This window comes from Microcaecilia unicolor, chromosome 4 (genome assembly GCF_901765095.1).
Source record: "Microcaecilia unicolor chromosome 4, aMicUni1.1, whole genome shotgun sequence".
Lineage (NCBI taxonomy): Eukaryota > Metazoa > Chordata > Amphibia > Gymnophiona > Siphonopidae > Microcaecilia > Microcaecilia unicolor.
The window spans coordinates 67,037,017-67,063,319 of record NC_044034.1 but is presented as its reverse complement, the minus strand read 5'-3'; the positions used below and the strand labels follow the sequence as shown (position 1 = coordinate 67,063,319).

At 48.5% G+C, this 26,303-nt stretch overlaps 1 protein-coding gene across 2 annotated transcripts in view; it reads right to left on the bottom strand.

Annotated features, from left to right (window-relative positions):
• SGCG (sarcoglycan gamma) overlaps positions 1-26,303 on the bottom strand; it is a 110,458-nt gene that overhangs the window by 3,525 nt on the left and 80,630 nt on the right. For both annotated transcript variants that reach the window (XM_030200308.1, XM_030200309.1), the window contains exons 6-7: positions 19,657-19,729; positions 1,351-1,474 (exon numbers count right to left, since the gene is read on the bottom strand). In XM_030200308.1, the coding sequence (XP_030056168.1) occupies positions 1,351-1,474; positions 19,657-19,729 (197 nt within the window). The remainder of the gene's footprint in view (positions 1-1,350; positions 1,475-19,656; positions 19,730-26,303) is intronic.

Here is a 26,303-nt window from a genome sequence, read left to right as displayed (position 1 = left end):
AATAGTCTAATCCAGAGTTGATAAATACGTGAATCAAAGTGTGTACAGAGGAAAAAGATCGAGATACTTCCGAGCTGAACGGATAACCTGAAGCCAAAAAAAGCCTTTGCGGACCACTGGGAAATTTGATGTTCAAAAGAGAGCAGAATCGATGATGGTGCCTAAGTAATGGAATGAATGACTAGACTGTAGGTAACAGGATATCAAAGAGAGTGGGAGTTAGAGTAGGGCCTTTGTATAATCCAGTGATCCAGGTGTACTAGGCCGCGGTTGGTTTGCTATTCGCTAAAACAACTTATGAAATTTTATAAAATATCCTATATAATAATTCTCACCTCCAACGTTCTATGCATCTGCCTGCCTGTGTAAGTATCTTTCTTCACAGGTGGGCACCGAAGCCCTAGCTGACGTCACTAGACCCATTATGACGCGACCCGGAGGAAAGAAAAATCCTCTAAACAGATCCACTCTCTCCCCCCCCCCCCCCCCCCCCCCACGAGTTAAAGACCCCAACTCCCTCCCTCCCTCCGATTTGCAGACCCCCCTCCTCTGATTCCCAGAACCCCCCCCCCCCCCCCCGCAGTCCGTGACCCCTGGACCCCCTGCCATAACCCTCTCAAGCCCCCCTTCCGGTCGCAAACCCTCCCCCGCTGCTGTCGCATACCTGTGCTGGCGGGGGACCCCAACCCCTGCCAGCCGAAGTCGAACTGGAGGAACAAAAAAAACCCTCACAACTGATTCCCCCCCCAAGAGTTCAAGACCCCAACTCCCTCCTTCCCTCCGATTTGCAGACCCCCCCTCGGAGTTCCTGACCCCTGGACCCCCCTGCTGTGACCCTCTTGAGCCCCCCTTCCCGCCGCCCTAAGGTTTTGCCACCCCTGTTCCACTAGGTCCCTTTAAATGTTTTGCACTGGTGAGTTATTACCATTTCCCCCTTGTTGTTTAAAAGATCCATGGTATGTTTTATAATTGTATGTATGATATTTGGGGCTATCCTCACTCCCTATAGACAGAAGTCAGGCTACAGACTCTTGACCTAAACATACTGGGGAACATCTCCTTACAATACAACTGTACGAGTACAAGCACTGTGGGAGTCCGTGTTTATTTTGGCCTTCAAAAAGAGGGCAGACTGGCTAGTTCACCTGGATAACTTGCCAAATTGGATTTGAAAATGTTTCTACATTTTTTTAAACTGTAAAATAACTAACAGAAAGTGGACAGGAAGCTTCAATTTACCAGACCCTGGTGACTAAATCTGAGAGAGGCTTAATGACCTTAAATCCTATAATATCAAATAGCATCAGGTTTTAATATAAAAGAACCAAAAAACATTTCTGATATACTCACCTTTCCTTCACTGCTCTGCAAGTTGATATCTGTTTCAGAAAGAACTGTAATATTACCAGTTTGTGCTTTAATACGAACGCCTCTTGGTGCATCCATACTTAAAGTTCGAGTAGGAGACTCCAAGCTGAAAGAAAGAAGCTAAGAGCTAAGCAAGGCACATTTTTTTCAAACATGAAGCAAGGTAAAATTATGTATCATACCTGATAATTTTCTTTCCATTAATCATAGCTGATCAATCCATAGACTGGTGGGTTGTGTCCATCTACCAGCAGGTGGAGATAGAGAGCAAACTTTTGCCTCCCTATATGTGGTCATGTGCTGCCGGAAACTCCTCAGTATGTCGATATCAAAGCTCCATCCGCAGGACTCAGCACTTAGAGAATTACACCCACAAAGGTGCCCAGCTCACCACCGCCGAAACGGGGGAGGGGAATTAACCCAGCTCATCCCCACACAAGTGGGGGAGGGGAATCCGTCCAGCTCATCCCCGCGGAGCGGGGGAGGGACACCACACCCGCCGATGCGGGGGGATCTGGCTTATCCTGCAACCGCAACCGCGGGAGGAGCTGACTGACCCTAACACCGCCGAAGCGGGAGGGGTACAAAGCTGCCCTACAGCCACACGAAGCGGGAGGGAGTGCCGGCAGAATTTAAGTCTCAATCCAGCCCCGTAAAACGGAGGGGAGAGGAATGCAGCAGCTCACTGTAACACAAACTCGTCTCAACTCTTGAAGAATCCAAGTGAAAAAACTTGAACACGAAGTCCTCCTGAAGGAACTGAAGACTAAACTTGAACCTAAAATTCAACCAGAATATAAACAGTACAGATATCTGGGAGGGGCTATGGATTGATCAGCTATGATTAATGGAAAGAAAATTATCAGGTATGATACATAATTTTACCTTCCATATCATCATGCTGATCAATCCATAGACTGGTGGGATGTACCGAAGCAGTACTCACCCAGGGCGGGACATTGAAATCCCTGACCTCAACACTGAAGCTCCAAACCAGGCCTCCGCCCGAGCAGCCACAGTCAAGCGGTAATGCTTGGAGAATGTATGGGCCGATGCCCAAGTTGCCGCCTTGCATATCTCTGCCAAGGAGACGGACCCGGCCTCTGCCATCGAGGCCGCCTGAGCTCTAGTGGAGTGAGCCTTCAGCTGGATAGGCGGCACCTTCCCCGCGGCCACATAAACCGCTGCCATGGCTTCCTTGACCCATCTTGCCACTGTAGGCTTAGCAGCCTGCAGACCCTTGCGAGGACCTGCAAACAGGACAAACAGATGATCCGATTTCCGGAAACCATTGGTCACTTCCAAGTATCTGATGATGACCCGTCTCACATCCAGATATTCGAGAGCAGAATACTCTTCTGGGTAGTCCTCCCTACGAAAGGAAGGGAGACAGAGCTGCTGACTCACATGGAAGCGAGAAACAACCTTGGGTAGGAAGGAAGGCACTGTGCGAATAGTCACTCCTGCCTCAGTGAACTGCAGAAAAGGCTCTCGACAAGAGAGTGCCTGGAGCTCGGAAACTTGTCTGGCTGAAGTGATAGCCACCAAAAAAACTGCTTTCAACGTCAGGTCTTTCAGAGATGCCCTCGACAAGGGTTCAAAAGGCGGCTTCTGCAAGGCTCTTAGCATCACGCAGGCACCACTGAGTGCAGAGGAGGGCGCAGGTGATTAACTCCCTTGAGGAAACGCACCACATCCGGCTGCGAAGCCAGGGAAGCACCCTTCAGGCGGCCCCTGAAGCAAGCCAGGGCCGCTACCTGGACTTTCAGGGAACTGAGTGACAGGCCTTTCTCCAGACCTTCTTGCAGGAACGCCAGCACTGAAGAAATTGGAGCAGTAAATGGAGAAAGTGAACCTGCTTCACACCACGCTGCAAAGGTACGCCAAACCCTGGCGTAAGCAGTAGAAGTAGAGCGCTACCTCGCTCTCAGCAGAGTGGCGATGACCTTGTCTGAGAAGCCCTTCTTCCTCAGACTCTGCCGCTCAATAGCCAGGCCGTAAGACCAAAGGGGGAGGAATCCTCCATCACCACGGGACCCTGATGTAACAGGCCCTGCTCCACTGGCAGTCGCAGAGGTTCGTCCACTGAGAGCCTGATCAAGTCCGCATACCAGGGACGTCTGGGCCAATCCGGACCCACCAGGATTATCCGGCCCGGATGCTTTGCCACCCGGTCTAGCACCCTGCCCAACATGGGCCAGGGCGGGAACACATAGAGAATCTCTTGTGTCGGCCACTGTTGGAGAAGAGCATCTCTCCCAGGGATCGAGGGTCCCGTCCTCTGCTGAAAAAGCGCGGCAGTTGGCAATTGGCCGATGACGCCATCAGATCTAGGCTCGGCTGGCCCCAGCGCTTCGTGATGTCCAAGAACGCCTGAGCAGATAGCTGCCACTCTCCGGGCTCCAAGGTATGGCGACTGAGAAAGTCCGCCTTGACATTCATGACCCCGGCAATGTGGGCCGCTGACAGCTGTTCCAGGTTCGCTTCCGCCCACTGGCATAGATTCATGGCCTCCTTGGCTAGAGGGGCGCTCTTGGTACCTCCCTGGCGGTTGACATAGGCCACAGCCGTGGCATTGTCCGACAGGACCCGTACAGGCTTCAACGCCAGTACCGGGATGAACTCCAAAAGTGCCAACCGAATGGCTCTGAGTTCCAGGAGGTTGATAGACCACTTTGCCTCTGCAGGAGACCAGAGCCCCTGCGCTGTCCTTCCCAAGCAGTGGGCTCCCCAGCCCGACAAAGAGGCGTCCGTCGTGACGACAATCCACTCCGGGGTCACCAGAGGCATTCCTGCAGACAACTTGTCTGTCTGCGTCCACCAGCTCAGCGCCTTGCGCACTGCTGGGTCCAAGGGAAGGCGCACAGCATAATCCTCCGACATCGGAGTCCAGCGCTGCAGCAGAGAGTGTTGTAGTGGTCTCATATGAGCCCTGGCCCAGGGCACTACTTCCATCGTGGCCGCCATAGCCCAACAGCTGCACATAGTCCCAAGCCCGAAGAGGAGAGGCTACTAGGAACTGGCCCATCTGAGCCTGAAGCTTGACAATCCGATTGTCTGGCAGGAACACTCTGCCCACTTGGGTGTCGAATCGAACTCCCAGATACTCCAGGGACTGAGATGGGCGCAGCTGGCTTTTCTCCCAGTTGATGATCCACCCCAGGGAGCTCAAAAGAGCAACCACCCGGTTCACAGCTTTGCCGCACTCTGCATAAGAGGGGGCTCGGATCAACCAGTCGTCCAGATAAGGATGGACTTGTACTCCTTCCTTCCTCAGGAAGGCCGCGATGACCACCATTACTTTGGAGAAGGTCCGCGGAGCAGTAGCCAACCCGAACGGGAGGGCTCTGAACTGGAAGTGTCGGCCCAGTACTGCAAAACGCAGAAAGCGTTGATGAGGAGGCCAGATGGGAATATGCAAGTCCGCTTCCTTGATGTCCAAGGATGCCAGGAACTCTCCTGCCTTCACTGCCGCTATAACAAAGCGGAGGGTCTCCATGCGAAAGTGCCTGATTGACCCCTTTGAGGTCGAGGATAGGCCGGACAGAACCTCCTTTCTTTGGTACCACAAAGTAAATGGAGTAACGTCCCTTGCCAAACTGATTTTCTGGCACCGGAACGACCGCACCCAGGCGGATCAGATTGTCCAAGGTCTGCTGCACTGCCACAGCTTTGACCGGAGACTTGCAGGGAGAGAGTACAAACCCGTCTCTTAAGGGTCGGCAGAACTCTAGCTTGTAGCCGTCTCTGATGACTTCCAGCACCCAAGCGTCTGAAGTTATTGTGGTCCACTCGTCCAGAACCGAGGACAGCCGTCCTCCAATCTGCACTGGGGCGTGGACCAAGGCCCCGTCATTGGGTACAAGACCCTAGGGGAGGACCGGAGGGAGCACCTCCGGGACGGCGGTCTCTGCGAAAGGAATGCTGCTTGGGGGAGAAGTTCCTCTTGAAGGAAGAGGGGGCAGAGGAGCCCGACCTGCCCGGGCGGTACCGACGGGCTTCCTGAAACCGTCCTCTGGAGGTACCGGGGCGAACACTAGCCCGAGCCCTGACCTCTGGTAACTTCTTGCCCTTAGACGTGCCGAAATCGGTCACGATTTTGTCCAGCTCGACCCCAAAGAGCAGCTTGCCTTTAAAAGGCAATCTAGCCAGGCGGGATTTAGAGGTGTGGTCAGCAGACCTATGCTTCAGCCAAAGCCACCGCCGCGCAGAGATTGTCTGAGCCATGCCTTTAGCTGAGGCCCTCAAGACATCATACAGCAAGTCTGCCAAAAAGGCTAAGCCCGATTCCAGGGCCAGCCAATCAGCCCTCAAGGAATGATCCGAGGGGGAAGCCCGCTGCACCATAGACAGGCACGCCCTGGCCACATAGGAGCCGCAAACTGAGGCCTGCAAACTTAAAGCAGCCGCCTCAAAGGACGACCTTAAGGCCGCCTCCAATCTTCTGTCTTGGGCGTCCTTTAGGGCCGTGCCACCTTCCACCGGCAACGCCGTTTTCTTAGTCACCGCAGTGATTAAAGAATCCACGGTAGGCCACAGATAGGCCTCACGTTCACTTTCAGGCAAAGGATAGAGGCGGGACATAGCCCTAGCCACTTTAAGGCTCGCTTCCGGGACATCCCATTGAGCCGAAATTAAGGTGTGCATGGCATCATGCACGTGGAAGGTTCTATGCGGGCGCTTCATCCCCAGCATAATGGCAGAGCCAACAGGGGCTGAGGGAGAGACGTCCTCCGGAGAGGAAATCTTCAAAATGCCCATGGCCTGCATTAACAGGTTGGGCAAATCCTCTGAGCTAAAGAGCCGCGCTGCAGAGGGGTCATCCGCTCCATCCGAGCGGGGATCCGTCTCCTCCAAGGAATCCGCAAGGACCGTTGGGAGAACTCAGATACGCTGCCCTCATCTACATCGGAGGAGACAAAGTCCTCCAAGGCCTGGGAATCAACCCGAGGGCGTTTACCTCCGGGGCTTCAACCTCTTTACCAGACGAGGGAGCAGGGGCAGCGTTTTGCATAAGGGAGGCCTGATGCAGCAGCAAAACAAACTCGGGGGGAAACCCCCCAGACTGTGCACTTCCGCAGCCTGGACTACAGCCCTAGACGCACCCTCAACCGGCGCTCGCAAGAGCGGGGGAGAGACATGCTGCGCATCCAAGATGGCGTCCGGCGCGACACTCCGCGAAGGAGCCGCGCGGGAAAAACGGCACTTAACTTTAGCCGCTTTTGTGCCGTCGCCCAAATTAAGGGCGTTCATGGCATCAATGTCTCCCACCTCAAGGGCGGCCCAAGAAGAAGCCGTCCGAGCCGCGTGGCCGGCCAATATGGCGGAGGCGAGCCGCGGGGGATGGGCGTTTATGGCGGGAAAAACCGCCACACCGAAGGAAGGACCGGGACACTCATCGGTCACGAAACTGTCACCCAACAAGGGCGATCAGACTTTAAGACCCCCGCATCCCCTCTAGAAGCGCACACGCGATCCGGGGAGCGACTCTTTGCGCCCTCGCCCTCCGACGCCATAGGCCACGTGGAGACCAATCGGGGAACCCCCTGCCCGCTATAAAAGGTAAAAATTACCTGCTTTCCGCTCCGAGCTGTAACGACCTGGTGTCCCAGTGAGTAGCTGCAATAAACGTTTAAATAAACGTCGAAATAAACGCCTTTAAGGACGTTCAAAAAAATTTTTTTTTTTCAACGGAGCCAGCGGGAGGGGGGAGAAAAGGAGGGACCTGGCGCCACCAGGTTTGCACTTGCTCAAGAAGAGCCCTCAACCCCAGGCACTCAACAAAACCTAAAAATTAGGCTTGGAGGCCCAGCCAGAGCTGCTGCTGTGTGTGACCACCACCTGCTGAGATAGAGAACATACTGAGGAGTTTCCGGCAGCACATGACCACATATAGGGAGGCAAAAGTTTGCTCTCTATCTCCACCTGCTGGTAGATGGACACAACCCACCAGTCTATGGATTGATCAGCATGATGATATGGAATTGTGTCAGTTTTCAAGAGAATACTCAGTGCCTGACTTAGCTGGCCAAAACCAGCTGAAAATTAGCTAGTAACAAGCAGCCAAACAGAGGATGCTGAAGATCAACACTTTAAGCCATTCTCCTTTCAGATTTCTTAGAAAATGACTCTGGATTGCTAATGTGATTGCCTCCTCTTTCACTCCAATATCTTGAAGTAAAGTGCCCCGAACCCTAATTCCCCTTTCTCCCAACTGATGCTTTAAAAAAGTGCCCCCATATAGCCTCCCCAATCCCTCTATCTTCCTACCTGCTAGCTTACTGCTCCTGGACAGTCATTTTGATTCTCCTACACCCAGTGGTGTGCTGGTAAATGTTTAACAACAGGCTCTCTCCCTGGTCCACCTCTGCGCCCCTCGTCCACCTCTGCCCCCCCCCCCAAATTGCAGAGCTGGCTATAGCCGGGGAGAGAGCCTGGGGGGGGGGGGGGGCAATGCATTACTCCAGGAAAAAAAATTAAATGATCCCAGGTTCCAATCTAATTCATGTTTAATGTGGGATAAAATGCCATAAAAAAAGTAATAAATATAAACTTTTAATGTTGAGCACCTGATTCTCAAAGTGGACATATTCCAAACACTATAATGAAAATAAAATGATTTTTTCTACCTTTGGTGTCTGGTGACTTTGTTTTTCTGATCATGCTGGCCCAGTATCCGATTCTGCTGCTATCTATCCTCTTAACTCTGTTTCCAGGGCTTCCTTTCCATTTATTTCTTTACTTTCCGCCTTTCTTCTTCATTTCTTGCCCTACATCCGTAAGTAAAAGCTGGGTCCTCCGCAGACTTGACTGTCCAGTGGATCCAGCTTCTGCCTATTTTCTTTATCTATGTGCAGTTTTTCTCCTCTCTTCCTTTTCCCTCATCTCATCTCCTTCCTCACTCTTCCCTCCCCTCCATCCATGTCCAGCATTTCTTCTCTCCCTTCCCTCTCCTCCAGCCACCCATGTCCAACAACCCTCCTCTCCCCCTGCCCTCCCCTCCAGCCACCCATACCCAGCGATTCTCTTTGCTCCCCTGCCCCCCCTCCAGCCACCCATACCCAGCGATTATCCTCTCTCCCCGTCCCCCCTCCAGCCACCCATGCCAGCGTTTGTCCTCTCTCTCCTGCCCCCCCTCCAACCACCCATACCCAGCGATTGTCTTCTCTCCCCTGCACCACCTCCAGCCACCCATACCCAGCAAGACTGGGGATCTTTCCTGCCTGCCCTGAAGAATCCATACACTGGGAGGGACCCTGTAGTTCGAGGGAGGGAGGGAGGAAGCCTGTAGCTCGAGGGAAGCAGGGAGGGACCCTGTAGCTCGAGGAAAGGAAGGAGGAGAGCCGGCTCGCCCTGAACAACAACCGGCTCGCAAGACGGTAAAAAATGTAACAACTGACTCTTGTGAGCCGGTGCGAGCCGGCTCCAGCACACCACTGCCTATACCCCTGATGTATTAAAAAACAAAGTGCTCCTTGATAGCTTCCTGTCTCACAAATGTTTGCCATTGCTGAACTAGCAATAGGAAACCCTTACTTCCTAACTAGCCTGTTATTCAATGTTGTTCTGACACTAAGCACTTTCAGAATAATGCTGATTCAGGAATGGCAGACTTATTGGGGCAGGGAGGAAGAAAAGGATCAAGGGAATCGGGTGGCAGAGTGACATTCTCGGGAACATCAGACAGAAAGGGAGGAGTTATTAGGATGGTTGTATTGGGCTCCTAAAATTTATCTAATCTGGATGCCAATGCTCAGAACCTAATGCCGGCATTAGAGCCAATTAGCACTGGATTAGCGCCAGCGTAAATCTGTGCAGAACGCTCAGAGGGCTTTAGCACAGGAAACAACATGCACCAGGGATGGCCACAAAGGTAAAAGTAGTCCTTACCTGATAATTTTCTTTCCATTAGACCCAACAGATCAATCCAGAGTCGTGTGGGTTATGTCCCTCTGCCAGCAGGTGGAGATAGATAGAACTTCAGAGGTTTACTATATATGGTCATGTGCAGCCATCTTAACATCAGTATTGTCGATACCAAAGCAGTGGACGAAGAAAGAGGAAATCCAATAGGTAAGTCTTCTCCTGCCTCTAGAAAGTCCATGCAGGCTCCTCCTCAACCTCTCCTGCGGGAAGGAAATAGCTAAAGTGGTAACTTGACGTACTATTTGTTTCACAATAAAAGGCAAATGAAGGAACCCAGTGGAACCAAAACACGAAGAAAAAAACAGAACCAGACAAGACTTCAAGGCTGTAATAGCCACCCACTCAGCCAGAATTAACAAAGGGCGGGCCTCTGGCTTGATCTGTTGGAAGTAATGGAAAGAACATTATCAGGTAAGGACTAATTTTACCTTCCATAGCGTCCCACAGATCAAGCCAGAGACTTGTGGGATGTACCAAAGCAGTCCTCAAGTGGGGCAGGACACAGCCACCCCGGCAGAGGACTGAAGCTCCGAAGGCTGCGTCCCCACGCGCCGCCACATCTAGCCTGTAATGGTTAAAAAACATATGCACCGAAGACCAAGTCTCATCCAACAAAATCAACTGGGATTCAGCTACCAAAGTTGCCTGTGCTCTGATAGAATGCACTCTAACCCGCAAAGACGGGGAACATCCCCATGGTGATGTAAACTGAAGAAAACACCTCCCTCAGCCAACAGACCATCGTGGCTTTTGAGGCCTGATCCCCTTTCCTAGGACCTGAAAAGAGGATGAGAAGAGGATCAGAACAATGAAAATTGTTGGTGACCTCCAGGTACTGGATCAGAATGCACTGCATGTCTAGGCACTGCAGGGCCCAGAATTTGGAAGGATAGACCTTTCGGTGAAAGGCCAGAAGGAATAGCGGCTGATTCAAGTGAAAACGCACATGATTTTAGGCAAAAAGGATGGAACAGTCCTAATGCAGACCCCAGCTTCCATAAAGTGGAGAAAGGGATCCCTGAAGGACAAAGCCTGCAGCTCCGACGGTTGTGTAGCTGAGGCGATGGCCACCAAAAAGACCATCTTCAGCGTGAGACCTTTCAAAGAAAGGGTCCAAAGGCTCAAAATGAGGTCTCTGAAGTGCATGCAATATCAAGTTAAGATTCTAACCTGGGACCACGAGTATACATGGCGGCTGTAGGCGATTCACTCTCTGAAGGAAGTGAACTATGTCCGGATGCACGCCGTAGACGGCTGTGAAACCAGGCTAAAGCAGCCACCTGGACCTTCAATGAGCTCAGGAACAAGGACTTATTGAGGTAGTCCTGGAGGAAGGCCAAAATGGATGCCACTGAGGCTGAGGTTGCCGAAATGTCCGCTGTCAAACACCAAGACTCAAAAGTCCACCACACCTGTGCATAGGCCGAAGTGGAGCATTTGTGCGCCTGCAACATTGTAGTAATGACCCTGTCCTGATAGCCCTTGCCCCTCAAATGCTTCCTTTCAATAGCCAGGCTGTTAAGATCAAAGAGGGAGGGATCCTCCATTACAATGGGACCCTGCACCAGAAGGCTGCACTGGGAGGACAGACGTTAACAAGTTGTCAACTAGGAGGCGGATCAGATCCACGTACCAAGGGCACCTGGGCAAGTTTGGGGTCACTAGGACCACTGGGTCTAGATGCAGAACAATGTACTCCAATATCCATCCCACCATGGGCTACGGAGGAGGGAACATATACAGAAGAGACAATGGCCAGTGCTGGAGAAGCACATCGATCCCTTCCAAACTGAACTCCTTTCCCCTGCTGAAGTGCAACACCTTCACGTTGGCCCTTTGGGGCCATTAGATTGTGCTCCGGAACACCCCAGCACGCTGTGATTAAAGAAAAATCTTGTGTTGAGAGTTCCTATTCCCCCACGTCCAGCTGGGTCTGACCTAGACAGTCTGCCTGCACATTCAAGGATCCCACAATGTGCACTGCCAAGAGGAGGGAAAGGTGAGTCTCTGCCCAAAGACAGAGGAGAGACGCCTCCATGGCCAGAGAAGCGCTCTTGGTGCCTTTTGCCTGTTGTCATACGCCACCGCCATAGCATTGTTGGAGAAGACCCAGACTGGCCAGCCACGGAGGTGGTGAAACTCCTGAAGTGCCAAACAGAGACTGTGCGGAATTCCAGCTGGTTGATCGACCAGGCTGCCTTCGCCAAGCCCCCTAGGCAGTTTGCCAGAGGCAATGAGCACCCCAGCCCAACAAGCTAGCATCTGTGGTCACCACCACCACCCACTCTGTGGTCATCGGGGCATGCCCCTCTGCAAGTTCTCCACTCTCAGCCCCCATCTCATAGCAAACTGTGTATGTGTCAACCACAATAGGTGGACTAGGTAATCCTCTGCCAGGGAGAGCTGCAGAGACCACATGTGGCACCTGGAACACGGGACCAGTTCTAACGTGGCTGCCATGGAGCCCAGCACTTGCACATAACCCCATGCCCAGGGGGCCAGTTTCCACAGGATGCCCTCCAATTGACACTGGAGTCACAGCCTGTGGGCCGCTGGGAAGGATATCATCCCTTCCCGAGTGTTGAAGATCACGCCCAGGTATTCCAAAGACTGCGAGGGAGACAGGTGGCATTTCTGCAGATTGATAACACAACTAAGGGATCGCAGGAGACCTATCACTCTCCCTGCTGCCTGCAAGCTTTCCTCGCAGGACAGTGCCCGAATCAGCCAGTCATCCAGATAGGGATGGACTTGTATGCCGTCCTTCCAAAGGAAGGCTGCGACGACTACCATGACCTTGGAGAAAGTCCTGGGCACCGTCGTGAGCCCAAAGGGCATGGCCTGGAACTGAAAGTGCTTACCCAGCACCACAAACCAAAGAACATACTGATGAGGCCAAATGGGAATGTGAAAGTAGGCCTCCTTGAGATCGAGGGAGGTTAGAAACTCTCCCAGCTGGACCGCTGTGATGACTGAACTGAAGGTTTCCATTCGAAAATGACGGACACATAGAGCCTTGTTGACAAACTTGAGTTTGAGCATGGGATGAAGAGCCTCGCCTTTCTTGGGCACGATGAAGTGAACGGAGTAGCGGCCGAGACCAGCCTCCAACAGAGGTACTGGCTGTACCACTCCCAGACGAACCAACTCATTGAGCGTCTGATGGAGTGTCGCCACCTTGGCGGTGGCCTTGCAGGGTGACTCCAAGAAGAAGTCCGCCAGTGGCTGTGCAAACTCGAGTTTGTAACCATCCCGGATGACCTCCAAGACCCGCAAACTAATGCCTGAAGACACAGTGCTGCCACTTGAAAGGACATTTTGAGGGAAGACTCCAACTTCCTGTCCTGAGGGTCCCTCAAAGCCATGCTGTCTTCCACAGGCAGCAGTCTTTTTTGCCATAATTAAAGAGTCCACCATGGGTAAGGACTCCAGCTCCTCCGAAGGGAGCGAGTAAAGGCGCGCCATAGCCTGCGCCACACAGAGCCCAGCATCCATTGCACCAAAATGAGGATTCTCGTAGCCTCATGAATATGGAAAAGTTTAGGATGTCTCTTAGTCCCCGACATAATAGAAGAGGTGGACGGCGGTACAGGCAGATCTCTTACATCTTCTTCTGTAAAGACAGAAGCAAAGAATTCATTCAGTTTCTCCGCTATGGCCTTGTCCTCCCTGAGCGTCCCATTTGCTCCTTTGTGATCTAATGGTCCAACGGATTCCCTTGCAGGGTTTCTTCTTCTGATGTACCTGAAAAAGTTGTTACTGTGAGTTTTAGCCTCTGCGACAAGTTTCTCTTCATAATCTCTTTTAGCCTTCTTTATCAATGCTTTGCATCTGACTTGCCAGTGCTTATGTTGCTTCTTAATTTCTTCATTTGGATCCTTTTTCCATTCTTTTAAGGACAATCTTTTGTCTGTAATGGCCTCTTTTACTTCACCTTTTTCACCATGCTATCTGTCGTTTTCTCTTTCCACCTTTGCAAATATGTGGAATAACGTCCATGCCTGATTTAGTGTCCTTCTGCCCAGATCTCCCCTGGCACCCCACCATCACCCCCCAGCACAATAAGATTATAATTTTTTATTTTTATTTACTTATGGTGGAAAGGAGGTCTGAGTTAAATGCTGGCACTAACCACGAGGGAAGAAGCTTCCTTTCATCACCCACCAAAAACCGGCTGCCGATTTCCTGCATGGTTGGCTCTTCAGCTTTGCACGGGTTGCTGATTTACTGCTGGTTGGCTCTTCAGCTTTGCATGGGCTGCTGATTTACTGCTGGTCGGCTCGTCAGCTTTGCGCAGGCTGACGATTTCCTGCCTGTGTGGCTCTTCACTCTCTCAATGCAGCTCCAGCCTCTTGACGCTCCCAATGATGCTGGCAACTGTCCCTGTGGCCCGGATGTGCTGGCTCCTGCCTGCCAGCATCATGTGACTCAGTGACTCAATATGGTGCCGGTAGGCAGGAGCTAGCACATCATCACAGGGGCAGATGTCTGCATCATTGAGAGCAATCAGAGGTACAGAGAATGACGGCTGCTGCATCTGTCCAGCAGATGCAAGTGGTGTTTAAAACTCAGTAACCTCTTTGGCCACCAGCATAGGGGTGGCCTGGGCCCCCAAAGCAATGCCACTGTAAGAACTATGTGAAAAGGAGGAGGAGGTAGGAAAATTGAGTATTTCAGCCTTTTGCTTGTAATGAAGCAGCATGTAACAAGGTAAAAGTACTTAAAAAAACTGGTTCAAATAATACTTTGTTATAAGTAAAAGTGCTCATGCTTAACATGTACTCAGTAACAAGTAAAAGTAATGAAATGTTTACTTAAGTATTGTAATTAGAGACCTGTACAGGTATGGGGTTTGCAGAAATCCCACAAGAATCCCTTCCAGGGCTGTGGGGTTCCCACGGGAACGGAAGCAGTTCCTGTGGGGTTCCCGTGAGGATGGAAGCAGTTCCTGCGGGGTTCCCGTGGAAGTGTAAGCTGCACCTACCAAGTTCTTTGAGTGACGCCTCCTCCTCCTCGCTTTAATAGCGCAGATGCGGAAAGTCTTCCATTAATCCTCTCTGCTCCTGGGCTGATGCGCAGGCCTCAGCTCTGACACAGGCACGTGCAGAGATCACCTGACCTATTCGAATGTGCATGTTATGCACCAGAGTGTTCCAAGCTCCAACTTTCATTCCTTCCTTGCCTGCAGTGCTGTGACTCAAACCCAGAGAGAGACATAGAGCCTAGCAAAACGTTTGTTTAGGTACCATTAAATTTTTGTGCGGAGGGGATGGGTTAGATTCAAGCGGGGACTGGTTAATTTTCTATCCCCATGCAACTCCCTAATTGTAACACGTTACTTTTATTTTGTTACTATACAACACTGCCTACCAGTGGCTACAAATGACAGCTTGGTTTCCATGCTACCTCTTTCTACCTATTATGTCTTCATCATAGTGTGAAAGCTCCTATTCTTGTTTCATCAGTAACAGTTTGATGGCATGAAGACTCTATGTACAAGAGTCTATATGATTTTCATTTCCATTATTGATTTCATTTTCTTTCTAGGTTTAAAATCTTTTCTTTCTGACATGGCTTTCAGATATCCTTAACAATGTCTGCTGCATGTGGTTAGTTAGACAAGTAATCACTGAACTGATAGTGATGAGTACATATGAGTGTCTGATCTCATTTGTTCAGTATTTGTTGTAGCAGTACATACTGCCTGAAAGAGTTTACACAGAGATTAACCTTCGCTGGATATTACAGGTGTCATAATTCCAAACAAGTATCCTGTTGACACAATCAAGCACACAAAATGTCAGCGATTTTGCTAATATTATTGTATCTCCAACATGGCCCAAAAGTCTACATTCATTATAGTGAACACAGGCCACACAGCATTGTACAAACAGCGTGTTTCTATTTTTCACTGTGATTCCAAAAGGCTGGATATCAGAAAGGACAGACGCAGCCTGGCTGCAAGCCAGAGAAAATTTGGCTTTTTCAGTAGGATACAAATATCTGCACCAGAGAGGACACCCCTGAAGATGTAGACAGAATGAAAAATGATTTTAAAAGCTTGAGGAAGAAAAATTAGCTGTGTGTGTGTTTTTTTTTATTTTATTTATGCCAATAGCAAAAAAGACAACACCATACAAAGACTACAGAACAAAAGTAAACATGTCAAACAGAGCTAATTCCCAAAATCAAACAGATGGGTACAGCAATCATGTTACCCCCTTGGTTGGGTCTTATCCGATAGAGAAACCAGTACCAGATCTCCTGCTTCCTATTTTACCCCTTTATTCCTAAAGGCCATAACCTCACACCCCCACCCCGTGAGCAGAATCAAGGGTAAGAAGAAAACAAAACAAACAAACAAAAAAAAACCCATAAAAGAGGCAAGAAGGTGGTCAACCTCAATGCAAAATGTTTTCAAAGGGCTGTGTAAAAGAACAGTATCAATGGGATCCCTCAGACCAGGCAACGTAAGAAATCACTTTGATCCACAGCCACTTTTTGATACCACAGTCATGCTTCCATGATGTGAAATACAGGAAGAAAAATTAGTTCTTACCTGATAATTTCCTTTCCTTTAGTCCCATAGGATTAGTCCATACTTGTGGGTTGTGCCCATCTATCAGCAGGTGGAGATAGAGAGCAAACCAGAAATTTGCCACATAAGGCTGCTGTGCACTAGGTTCTATTCAGTATTCGGATAGCCAAGCAGTAAGAAGTTAATGAAAAGAAGTTGAATTCCTGCCTCTAACAAATTTTTATAAACGTTGAAGAACAACCACCATTAACCTTATGCCTAAGAAACAAGAAAATCAACACATAACTCAACAAAACAGGGGAAGTGAAGAGTGAGATCTGGAATAATCCTTTGGGACTAAAGGAAAGAAAATTGTCAGCTAAGAACTAATTTTTCCTTTCTTAGTCTCTCTAAAGGATTAGTCCATACTTATGGGATGTATAAAAAGTCCTCAGGTTGCGAGCGCTAAAGAAAGCTTCTGCCCTAGCTGACACATCTAGAAGATAATGCTTAGAAAATGTATGAAATGTGGACTATGTTGCGGTTCTACAAATTTCATCTACAGAAATTGTATGGGCTTCCGCAAAGGAAGCAGATAGCACCCTAATAGAATGAGCTTTAAGATGGAAGGGAGTTCTTTTCCCTGCTAATAAGCTGAAGAAATAGTGTACTTTGACCAATGAGCTATAGTCACTTTAGAAGCACACAAACCCTTTTTGGGTTCCAAGAGAAGACTGAAAAGATGAACTGAGTGCCTAAAGTCATTAGAGACCTCTAAATAGTGTAAAAGAACTCTCAACATCAAGGAGACGCAAAGAAGAAAATTCTTATCCACAACCCTCTTCAGAAAAGGAGTGTAAATACAGAGTTTGATTAACGTGAAAAGCAGAAACCACCTTAGGTAAAAAGGAAGGGACCATATGGATACACACCCCAGATTTGGTAAAATACAGAAAGGAGTCTCTACAAGATAAGTTTTGAAGCTCTGAGATCCTTCTGACCAAAGACATGGCTACTAAGAAAACCATTTTCAAAGTAAAATCCTTAAGAATAGCATTGCATAGGGGTTCAAAAAGGATTTTTTTTAAAGGGCCTTAAGAATGCGATTAAGGTTCCAGTCAGGACAGACCTGTCTAGACAGAGAGGCCTACGGTGAATGACACCCCTGAAACAATGCACATCTGAATGTGTTGCCAAAGAAGACTGTTGGGTATGATCATAAAAACAAACCAGAGCCACCACCAAAACTTTGAGGGAATTGAGGGAAAGACCTTTCTTAAGCCCTTCTGAAGAAAGGCTAGAATCTGTGGCAGTGACACTTTAGATGTGAAAAGGTTTCTTTCTAATACCAAGATTCAAAGGTTCTCCATACCCAAGCAAATAAACGAGAAGGGATCATCCATTGGAACTGGACCCTGAATCAGAAGACCTCTTTAATTGAGTAGAGGCAGTGGAGTATCAATCTTCAACTGCATCAAATTTATGTACCAAAGACATCTTGACCAATTGAGAGCTACAAGTATCTTCCCTAGATGACGGAAAATGCAAAGAAGTTTTATGTTTAACATTGGCCACAGAGGAAACACAAATAAGTGGTCTGTTGTTTGCCATTGTTGTAGAAGAGCATCCACATTGGGGACCTTCCAATGACTGATGAATTTGTGAACTTGAGCATTCCTCCTGGATGCCATTAGATCTACCCCCATGACTCCCCAACATGACACAATCAGATAGAATGCTTTTGTCAATAACTGCCACATCCCTAGATCAAGAGAAAGTTTGCTGAAAAAAAATCTGCTCGAGTATTCAGAGTTCATGCAATAGGAGCTGTTGAAATTAGAGGAATGTGGGTCTTGGCCCAACAGAAGAGAATCTCTGCTTCTGTGGCTAGATGAACACCCTTGGCTCCCCACTGCTTGATGACATATGAAACTGCTGTCATGTTGTCTTAGAGAATCTTCATTGGCTTCAAAAGATGAGCAAAAGAAAGCAAGGCTTTTCAAAAGGCTCTGAGCTCTAGACAGTTGATATACCAAGAGGCTTCAATTGGAGCCCATCGGCACTGGACTGACTGAAGGAGACAAAAGAGCTCAGCAGCTCAATAGGCTGGCATCTGTTGTGACCACAAACCAATTCTAAATTGTCAGAGGAAGGCTGTGCTGAGTCCACCAGTTGAGGCTGAGTTTGGGTTGGAAGGTCCAAGAGAGATGGAGATGAACAGCTGAGAAGGAAATGCTGAAGTGGTCTGATGTGGAATATGGCCCATGGAATAATGTCCAAAGTAGAGGCCATTGTGCCCAGAACTTGAACGCAGTCCCAGACCCTGGGACATGGAAGGGAAAGTAGATCCTGACTTGGTTGTGAATCCTTTGCTGACAAACAGGAAGAAATGTCTTCCCTAAGCCTGGGTCAAATATAACTCCCAGATATACTCCAAGATTTGTGTTAGAAACAACTGACTCTTGGTGAAACTGATTACCAATCCTATGGACTCAAGAAGAGCAGCTATCTTGGACGAAACTTGCACTCTCTTGATATGAAATGTTGCAAATCAGCCAATCGTCAAGGTATGGATGAACCTGAATTCCATCCTTGCGAAGAAAGACTGCTACTACTACCATGGCCTGGGAAAAATGTCCTTTGTAATGTGGAAAGGCTGAATGGCTTGGCCATAAATTGATAATGTTCTCCAAGGATTGCAAATCACAGACATCTTCTGTGGGGAGGTGAAATGGGAATATGAAAGTGCGCTTCCTTGACATTCATGCATATTAGAAACTCTCCCTGCTAGACTAAAACTATTACAATTAGATATTACAAGGGATCTGGCCTTCAGTTATCTTGGTCCCTTTCCATGGAATTCTCTCCCAACAGATATCTATTTTCAGATTTCACTACACTGTATCAAGCGCAGTATATCAAGCGAAAAATTTTTTTTGTGTGGATAAAAATGTTGTTTAACTTCAGAGAGATGAGGTAGGATGATTAGATAGGCCATTAGTAATTGCCTAGTTTTATTGGAAATTTGTTTCCTAAAAATTTCTTGATGTTATTTGTAATAATTTCCTTATTTATATTTGAAGTGGGCTTGAATTGGCAAATTTATGGCCAAGGTTTTCTTTGTGGTAATATTTCTGGATAATGCCTATTTTTCCTCTGCTTTCTACTGAAACATAAGATTTCAAAAGTCAAATAAAAAATGTAAATAAAAAACCTGAACTGGCAGAGAAAGTACAAGCATGAATACTTATGAAACTGTCATAAATAACCACCACCTAGTAGCAGATAACATCAGAAAAGACCAACAGACTAATTCAGTTTGCTCATATTGCTAGGGATATATCTTAGTTGGCAGATATATTATACAACATCACTCCCTATCAGGTCAGTTGTTGTCCTCCTTAGTACACCATCTTGGGTGCATAAAAATACAAAATCTCCTGGTTTGTTCACATTCAGTACCTTTTTCTCATGTCAAACCACAAACCTATTGCTAGAATATCCATCCTCCTAGGTCTCTCATACGGCTTGTCCCATCTATGGCAATATTTTTTTAGTCACATGTGATTCCACTGGGCTTTTTAATATTAGCTCTTCCAATTGTAGAGTATTGAACTGGGAAGCTACAGGGACAGCTATTTTAGTCACTGTAACTTCCAAAATAAAATAAAATTTCTTATTACAATCTAATTATTGCTAAATATATTGTAAAACTAGAATAGTTGCCATAGAAGAATAATGAGCAATCACTCTTCTCTAAATATGGTTTGAAAACTGATGTTCACATTTGGGATAAGCATTACATTCTTATGTGATGTTTGTTTATTGTTGCCTGAAGTACTTACCTCAGCTGTTGAAAATCCTCAGCATTAACAAATGGTGTCTCCACAGAGTGTTCAAAGAGACCACCTCCCGGCCCTGAAAAGAAAAAAGGGTGGATGAATTATTATGCAGTACTTCCCAAAAAGTAATGTGCAGTATATATTTCCGCTAAGGAGGACATCTGTTGTAAATCTGAAAAAAATATTAACAAGCAGCCGATGCCTGGGAAACCGGCAGCGGCACCCATACAGCTGCTGCTATGACCCCGCGCCTGGCTTTCTTTCATTTGTTACTTTTACTTCGCAGCCAAGTAGTCAGGGAGGCAGTCGCGTTGCCAACCAATAAGTGAGAGGCAGGTCAGGGAAGGGGAGGAAACCGGCAGTGGTGCAACAGAGAGCCATGACCCCGTGCGTGGCTTTCTTTTTTAACTTTTAATTACTTCGCAGCCAAGTCGGGATCGGGAAGGCAGACAAGCAGTATGTGGTGCGAACCAATAAGTGAGGGGCAGGTCCTTCAAGGACTGGAAAGGCACTTAGGCACCATTTTCTTTGAAAATCTGTTTGGGGGAGCGACTGCTCCCCCTGCGCCCCACCTAGCTACACCACTGCTACCACATGCCCCAGGCAGTAATTCTGAATTTGGTAAGCACTAAAAACATGCATTAGAAAATATTTTCTATTTTCTACCGCGTGGTGCTTACCTGGCGGTAAACAGCAGTGGGTGCATGGTACATGCCTACCGCCCAGGTAGCGCATGAGAACTTATCGCTAAGTCAATGGGTGGCGGTAAGATCTCAGGCCAAAATGAACACGTGCTGGTTTCTATTTTGCGGCACATCATTTTCCAGCCCCTTAAGGCCCTTTTTCCAGGATGCGGTAAAAACTGACCCAGCACGCGCCCAAAAGATGCGGTCGCACTGCCGCAGGCCACTTTTTACCAGCTTAATGAAAAGACCCCTAGGTGCTTACCCCGTTATTCTATAACAATGTGTGTTAGTTTTAGGAATGCCCTGTTATGACCTGATCCTCTCATGCAAGGTTCCGCGTTAGGAGTTACAGACCTAGAAAGGGATCTGGGAGTCATTGTGGGTAAGACGTTGAAAACTTCTGCTCAGTGTGCTGCGGCGGCTAAGAAAGCCCACAGAATGTTGAGTATTATTAGGAAAGAGATGGAAAACAAACACGAGGATGTTATAATGCCGTTGTATCGCTCCATGGTGAGACCACATCTTGAGTATTGTGTTATTCTGGTTGCCGCACCTCAAAAAAGATATAAAGGAATTGGAGAAGGTGCAGAGAAGGTAAAAGGTAAAGAGAAAATGGTAAAAGGGATGGGAGGACTTCCCTATGAGGAAAGGCTAAGACGATTAGGGCTCTTCAGCTTGGAGAAGAGGCAGCTGAAGGGTGATATGATAGAAGTCTACAAGATAACGAGTGGAATGGAGCGGACAGACGCGAAGCATTTGTTTACACTTTCTAACAATAACAGAACCAGGGGACATAAGATGAAGCTAGAATGTGGTAGATTTAAAACAAATAGGAGAAAGTTTTTCTTTACTCAGCGTGTAGTTAGACTCTGGAACTCGTTGCCAGAGAATGTAGTGACAGCAGTTGGCCTTGCTGAGTTTAAAGGGGGTTTACACAGATTCCTGAAGGAAAAGTTCATTGAACATTATTAATTTAAATTTTTGTTTTGTTTTTGGGTTTCTGCCGGGTTCTTGAGGCCTGGATTGGCCACTGTCGGAGACAGGATGCTGGGCTTGATGGACCCTTGGTCTTTTCCCAGTATGGCGGTGCTTATGTTCTTATTTCCGCACCCCCTTTTTCAGATTGCCTGTAAATGCTAAATTTAATTAGTGCCAATAATTGTTAAAAAGCCAAATATTGGTGCTAATTAGCTCATTAGTCAATAAAACTGAGTGCTCAAATGTTTTGGCAACTTTTATAGAATTAGGGGGAAATTGTTTAAGCACTGCCCCTGGAATACCTCCCAGAATGTGGCATCCTAAATGGATGTTTTATCTGGAAATCAAATCTTCTGTCTGCTCCCCCCCCCCCCCCCCCCCACCAACCAGTCCCCACCAGACTCCATCTCTTCCTTCAACCTATGTCTCTCCTCTTACCCCTAGCTAGTCCTTACCAGTCTCTCCCTGCCCTTCCAGTCAATTCCCACCAGACTCTCTCTTTCTCTCTCTCCTCCTCCTGCCAACCACCACCAATTAGTTTCCTTCTTCCCCTCTGGCAACTCTCTTCCTCTTCTCATCTATTGATGTTGCACAACTACTTCCAGACTCTAGGCTGATGCTGTTCCTGGTACTCCTGCTTCTGGCCTCCACAGCTGCCTCTGATTGTGCCCCTCACCCCTGCTGTTGCTGCTGGCACCATCCTAACAACTGCATCTTCCGGTCTGTGCAACCACCTCTGATCTCAGCTCCAGGGTTACTGTTTCTTCCATTCCCCATGGCTACTGATGCAACAAAAACTACATTAGAGGAGGTTGTTCCCCTCAGGGTTAAAGTCTGTAAAAGGAGCTGGTTTTCTTTGCCTTTAAAACAACAGAAATATGCTATTTGAAGGTTAAAAGAGATGGAAGGAGATTCGAAAGGCATACATTAGACATACTGTTCCCACTGGTAATTATCTTTCTTTATTTGTAAGAACTCATAGGTGTTTTTTAAGGCTAGCTCACTAGCAGATGTGACCATCTATACCTTCAAGTAAGTGCAGTTTCTGCCACTAAGGCTAGTATTTTATAAAGACACATGAAGGCCCATTTTAAATAGAACACAGAAATCAGAATTGAGATAGTCAGGTACTGCTAATGTAGAGCATATTTGTTGTACAGCATAATGTGCATGCATATTTGTTGGTACATGATTCCACTAACATCCCGAGACTCAAAAAACAATAATTTAAAAGTCTTTCCATTAATGTTTTCACAGACCTCAACAGTATCACTTAGGGCTCAAACTTCTCAAAGCCCTCAGCTTTATGCACCAAATTCTTCATCGGTCTAAGCAGTTTAATTGCAAACATTCTGTCATCTTTCACAGAAAATATGTTTAGAAAACTTAACTTATCTTAATGCATATCCTTGTGGCTAGGTGGAAATACAGCCAACATGTTTTACCAACCGACTTTCTCAAGGCATACGCCCTACAATAAGAACAAAATCCTCTTAAAAACCATTCTTTAACCTGACTTATTTAAATTACAAAAAATGTAGATAAATCAATAAACCCTTACCAGCAACGGCAAACTCTCCTCCATATCCCAGCCACTTCCTGGGAGAATTCGCAATCTGCTGCTGAATCCTATTTTCTAGGTCGGAAGCATGCAGCCATGAAAGTCTGCGCATCACCACACCTTGAGCAGTGGCCCTGGACACGACATCAAAAGTGTCATAAACACCCCTGGCCAGGAATTTACGACACGCCTTCAGCTGCCTGACCACCTGCTGAAAAGGCTTGGCTTGCTCAGAAGGGAGCTTATCCACCAAGTCCTCCAACTGCTGCACATTGTTCCGCATATGAATGCTCGTGTAGAGCTGGTAAGATTGGATTTTGGCCACGAGCATTCAGGAATGGTAGGCCTTCCTCCCAAAAGAATCCAAGGTTTTAGAGTCTCTGCCTGGGGGCGCCGAAGCATACTCTCTAGAACTCTTGACCTTCTTAAGGGCCAGATCCACAACCCCAGAGTCATGAGGCAACTGAGTCCGCATCAACTCCGGGTCCCCATGGATCCGATACTGGGACTCAATCTTCTTGGGAATGTGGGGATTAGTTAGCAGCTTCGCCCAGTTCTCCAGCAGTGTCTTCTTGAAGACATGATGCATAGGTACTGTGGACGATTCCTTAGGTGGCGAAGGATAGTCCAAAAGCTCAAACATTTCAGCCCTTGGCTCATCCTCCGTAACCACAGGGAAGGGAATTGCCGTAGACATTTGCCGGATAAAGGCCGCGAAAGATAGACTTTCAGGAGAAAGCTGTCTTTCAGGGGAGGGAGTGGGATCAGAAGAAGACCGTCAGACTCCTCATCTGAGAAATATCTGATGTCATCCTCTGCCTCCCACAAGGCCTCACCATCGGTATCGGACACCAGTTCATGCACTTCAGTCCGAAGCTGTGCCCGCCTTGACTCCAAAGACACATGGCCACGGTGGGAACGTCGAGAAGCAGACTCCCGCATCGGTGGCGATGAAGCTCCCTCCATTGACGTCGTCGGGGACTCTGCTTGGGAGGCGGCCGACGCGGGCATCACAAGCGGTACCGGCATCGGAGACCTCACGACGGGCAAGGGGCCAGCCATCAGCTCACTCGACGGCACCGGCAGCGCAAGCACCCCCGGTACCGGAGAAGGCCGCAACAGCTCCTCCAGGATCCCTGGAAGGATGGCCCGGAGGCTCTCGCTTAGAGCGGCTGTCGAGGAAGGCTGGGAGTCCGGTACAGGCGACGAATTCAGAATCTGTTCAGGGCGCGGAGGCGGTACCGGGCTGTTCAGGGTAGAGCACATCGACACCTCCTGAATGGAGGGTGAGCGGTCCTCCCGGCGTCGATGCCTAGTGGGTGCCGACTCCCTCGGCGACCCAGAGCTCTCGGTACCACGTCGGGAAGGTGACCGGTGCCGATGCTTCTTTGCCTTCACACGAAGCATGTCACCGGAACCTCCCGGTACCGAGGAGGACGTCGAATCCAAGCGCCGCTTCCTCGGGGCTGGGTACGAAGAAGGTCGATCCTGGGGGGGGGGCTGTACCACAGGAGCCCTCGAGGCAGGGGGAGACCTACTCGAGGGCTCACCGCCATTAGCAGGGGAATGGACAGCCCTCACCTGCACTCCTGATGAAGTGGCACCCTCCGACAACATCAGTACCAACGATGACCTCGGTACCATAGACGCTGGAGCACCGGTCGATGACCTCGGTACCGCAGACGTCGATGCACCGGCCGATGACCTTGATACTGTGACCGTCGAAACACCAGGCAAGGCCCCGAACAAGACGTTCCACTGGGACAATCTCGCTACCTGAGTTCTCTTCTTCAACAGAAGACAGAGATTACAGGCCTGAGGACGGTGCCCAGCCCCCAGACACTGAAGGCACGAAGCGTGCCTATCAGTGAGCGAGATAACCCGGTTGCACTGGGTGCACTTTTTGAAGCCGCTGGGAAGCTTCGATGACATGGGCGGAAAAATCATGCCGGCGAAGTCAAAATCCGCGATAATGGCTAAAGGCACCAAAAAATAAAAAGGAAAAAATCCGTACGGGCGGGCAACAGGGCCGCTTTCGAAAGCGAAAGGAAACTTGACGGGGGGAAAAAACAACTAGAAAATAAAGGATCCTTGTTTTTTTTTTAAACAAACACGCAACTGCGAGTAACTCGTAAAGAAAAAGAAGAAGACTTTCGTAGTCAAAAGAACGCGGCAAAAGCGCGAGGGTCTTCTCAGGGCACAGAACGACGAAAACACAGCCGTACCGAGCGCGGAAAAAAGAAGACTGATGAATACGAGCGCGTTCGGGCGGGAAGACGGCGTGCGCACGCGGGGGCTAGCAAACGTCTTTGCTAGTGAAGATCTCCGGTTGAAGGGGCTGCCGCGGACGTCCCCCATCAGTGAGAACAAGCAGCATGCTTGTCCTCGGAGAAGGATATTTATTAAGATAAGTTAAGTTTTCTAAACATATTTTCTGTGAAGTGACAGAATGTTTGCAATTAAACAATTTGGTGCATAAAGTTTAGGGCTATGAGATGTTTGAGCCCTAAGTGGTACCACTGAGGTCTGTGAAAACGTTATTGGAAAGACTTTTAAATGATTGTTTTTTTGAGTCTCAGGATAATTTGAAGTTGATATTGCCATAAGAGAAGATTGTTATATTTGTTGGTACATGCAGTGGAAGAAGCCATTTTATAAAGATACTAGTAAAAAGTCCCATTTCTGACACAAATGAACGGGCGCTAGCAAGGCTTTCCTCAGCTCTCCTGCAGCCACCCATGTCCAGCGACCCTCCTCTCCCCCTGCAGCCACTCATGTCCAGTGACCCTCCTCTCCCCCTGCGCCCACTGTAGCCACCCATGTCCAGCGAAACTCCTCTCTCCCCTGCACCCCCTCCTGCCACCCATGTCCAGCGACCCTCCTCTTTCCCCTGCCCCCCCTCCAGCCACCCATGTCCAGCGACCCTCCTCTCTCCCCTGCTCCCCCTCCAGCCACCCATGTCCAGCGACCCTCCTCTGGACATGGATCAGCTGTGAGGCATGTTTTTTTTCCCCTCCGGGTTCTGAAGTTGACATCATAATGGCTACGGTGATGTCAGCCTGATCTACAGAGCCTAGCAGACCAACTCGGAATGAGCCACGGTCCCAGGCAAGTCAGAACGTTGGAGGTGAGAATTATTATATAGGATATGCTGAAATACTGAACAGAAGATATGTACCAACTTACATGTTTAAATACTGACACACACGTAAGTTGATTATTTTGCAGGTTATACGTTTAAGCCTGCCATTTTGCAAACCTACACAGTCCTTATGTAGTTTTCATTTGGAGGGATAGATGGGTAATGGGCATTAAGACGGAGAACTCCCTTAATCCCTCCTGTAAAGGGTAGGCCCAAACAAGCACTTTATAGAAACCCATGCGTGGAAGAGAGTAGCTGTAACTAACTCTTGAGACTAAAATAT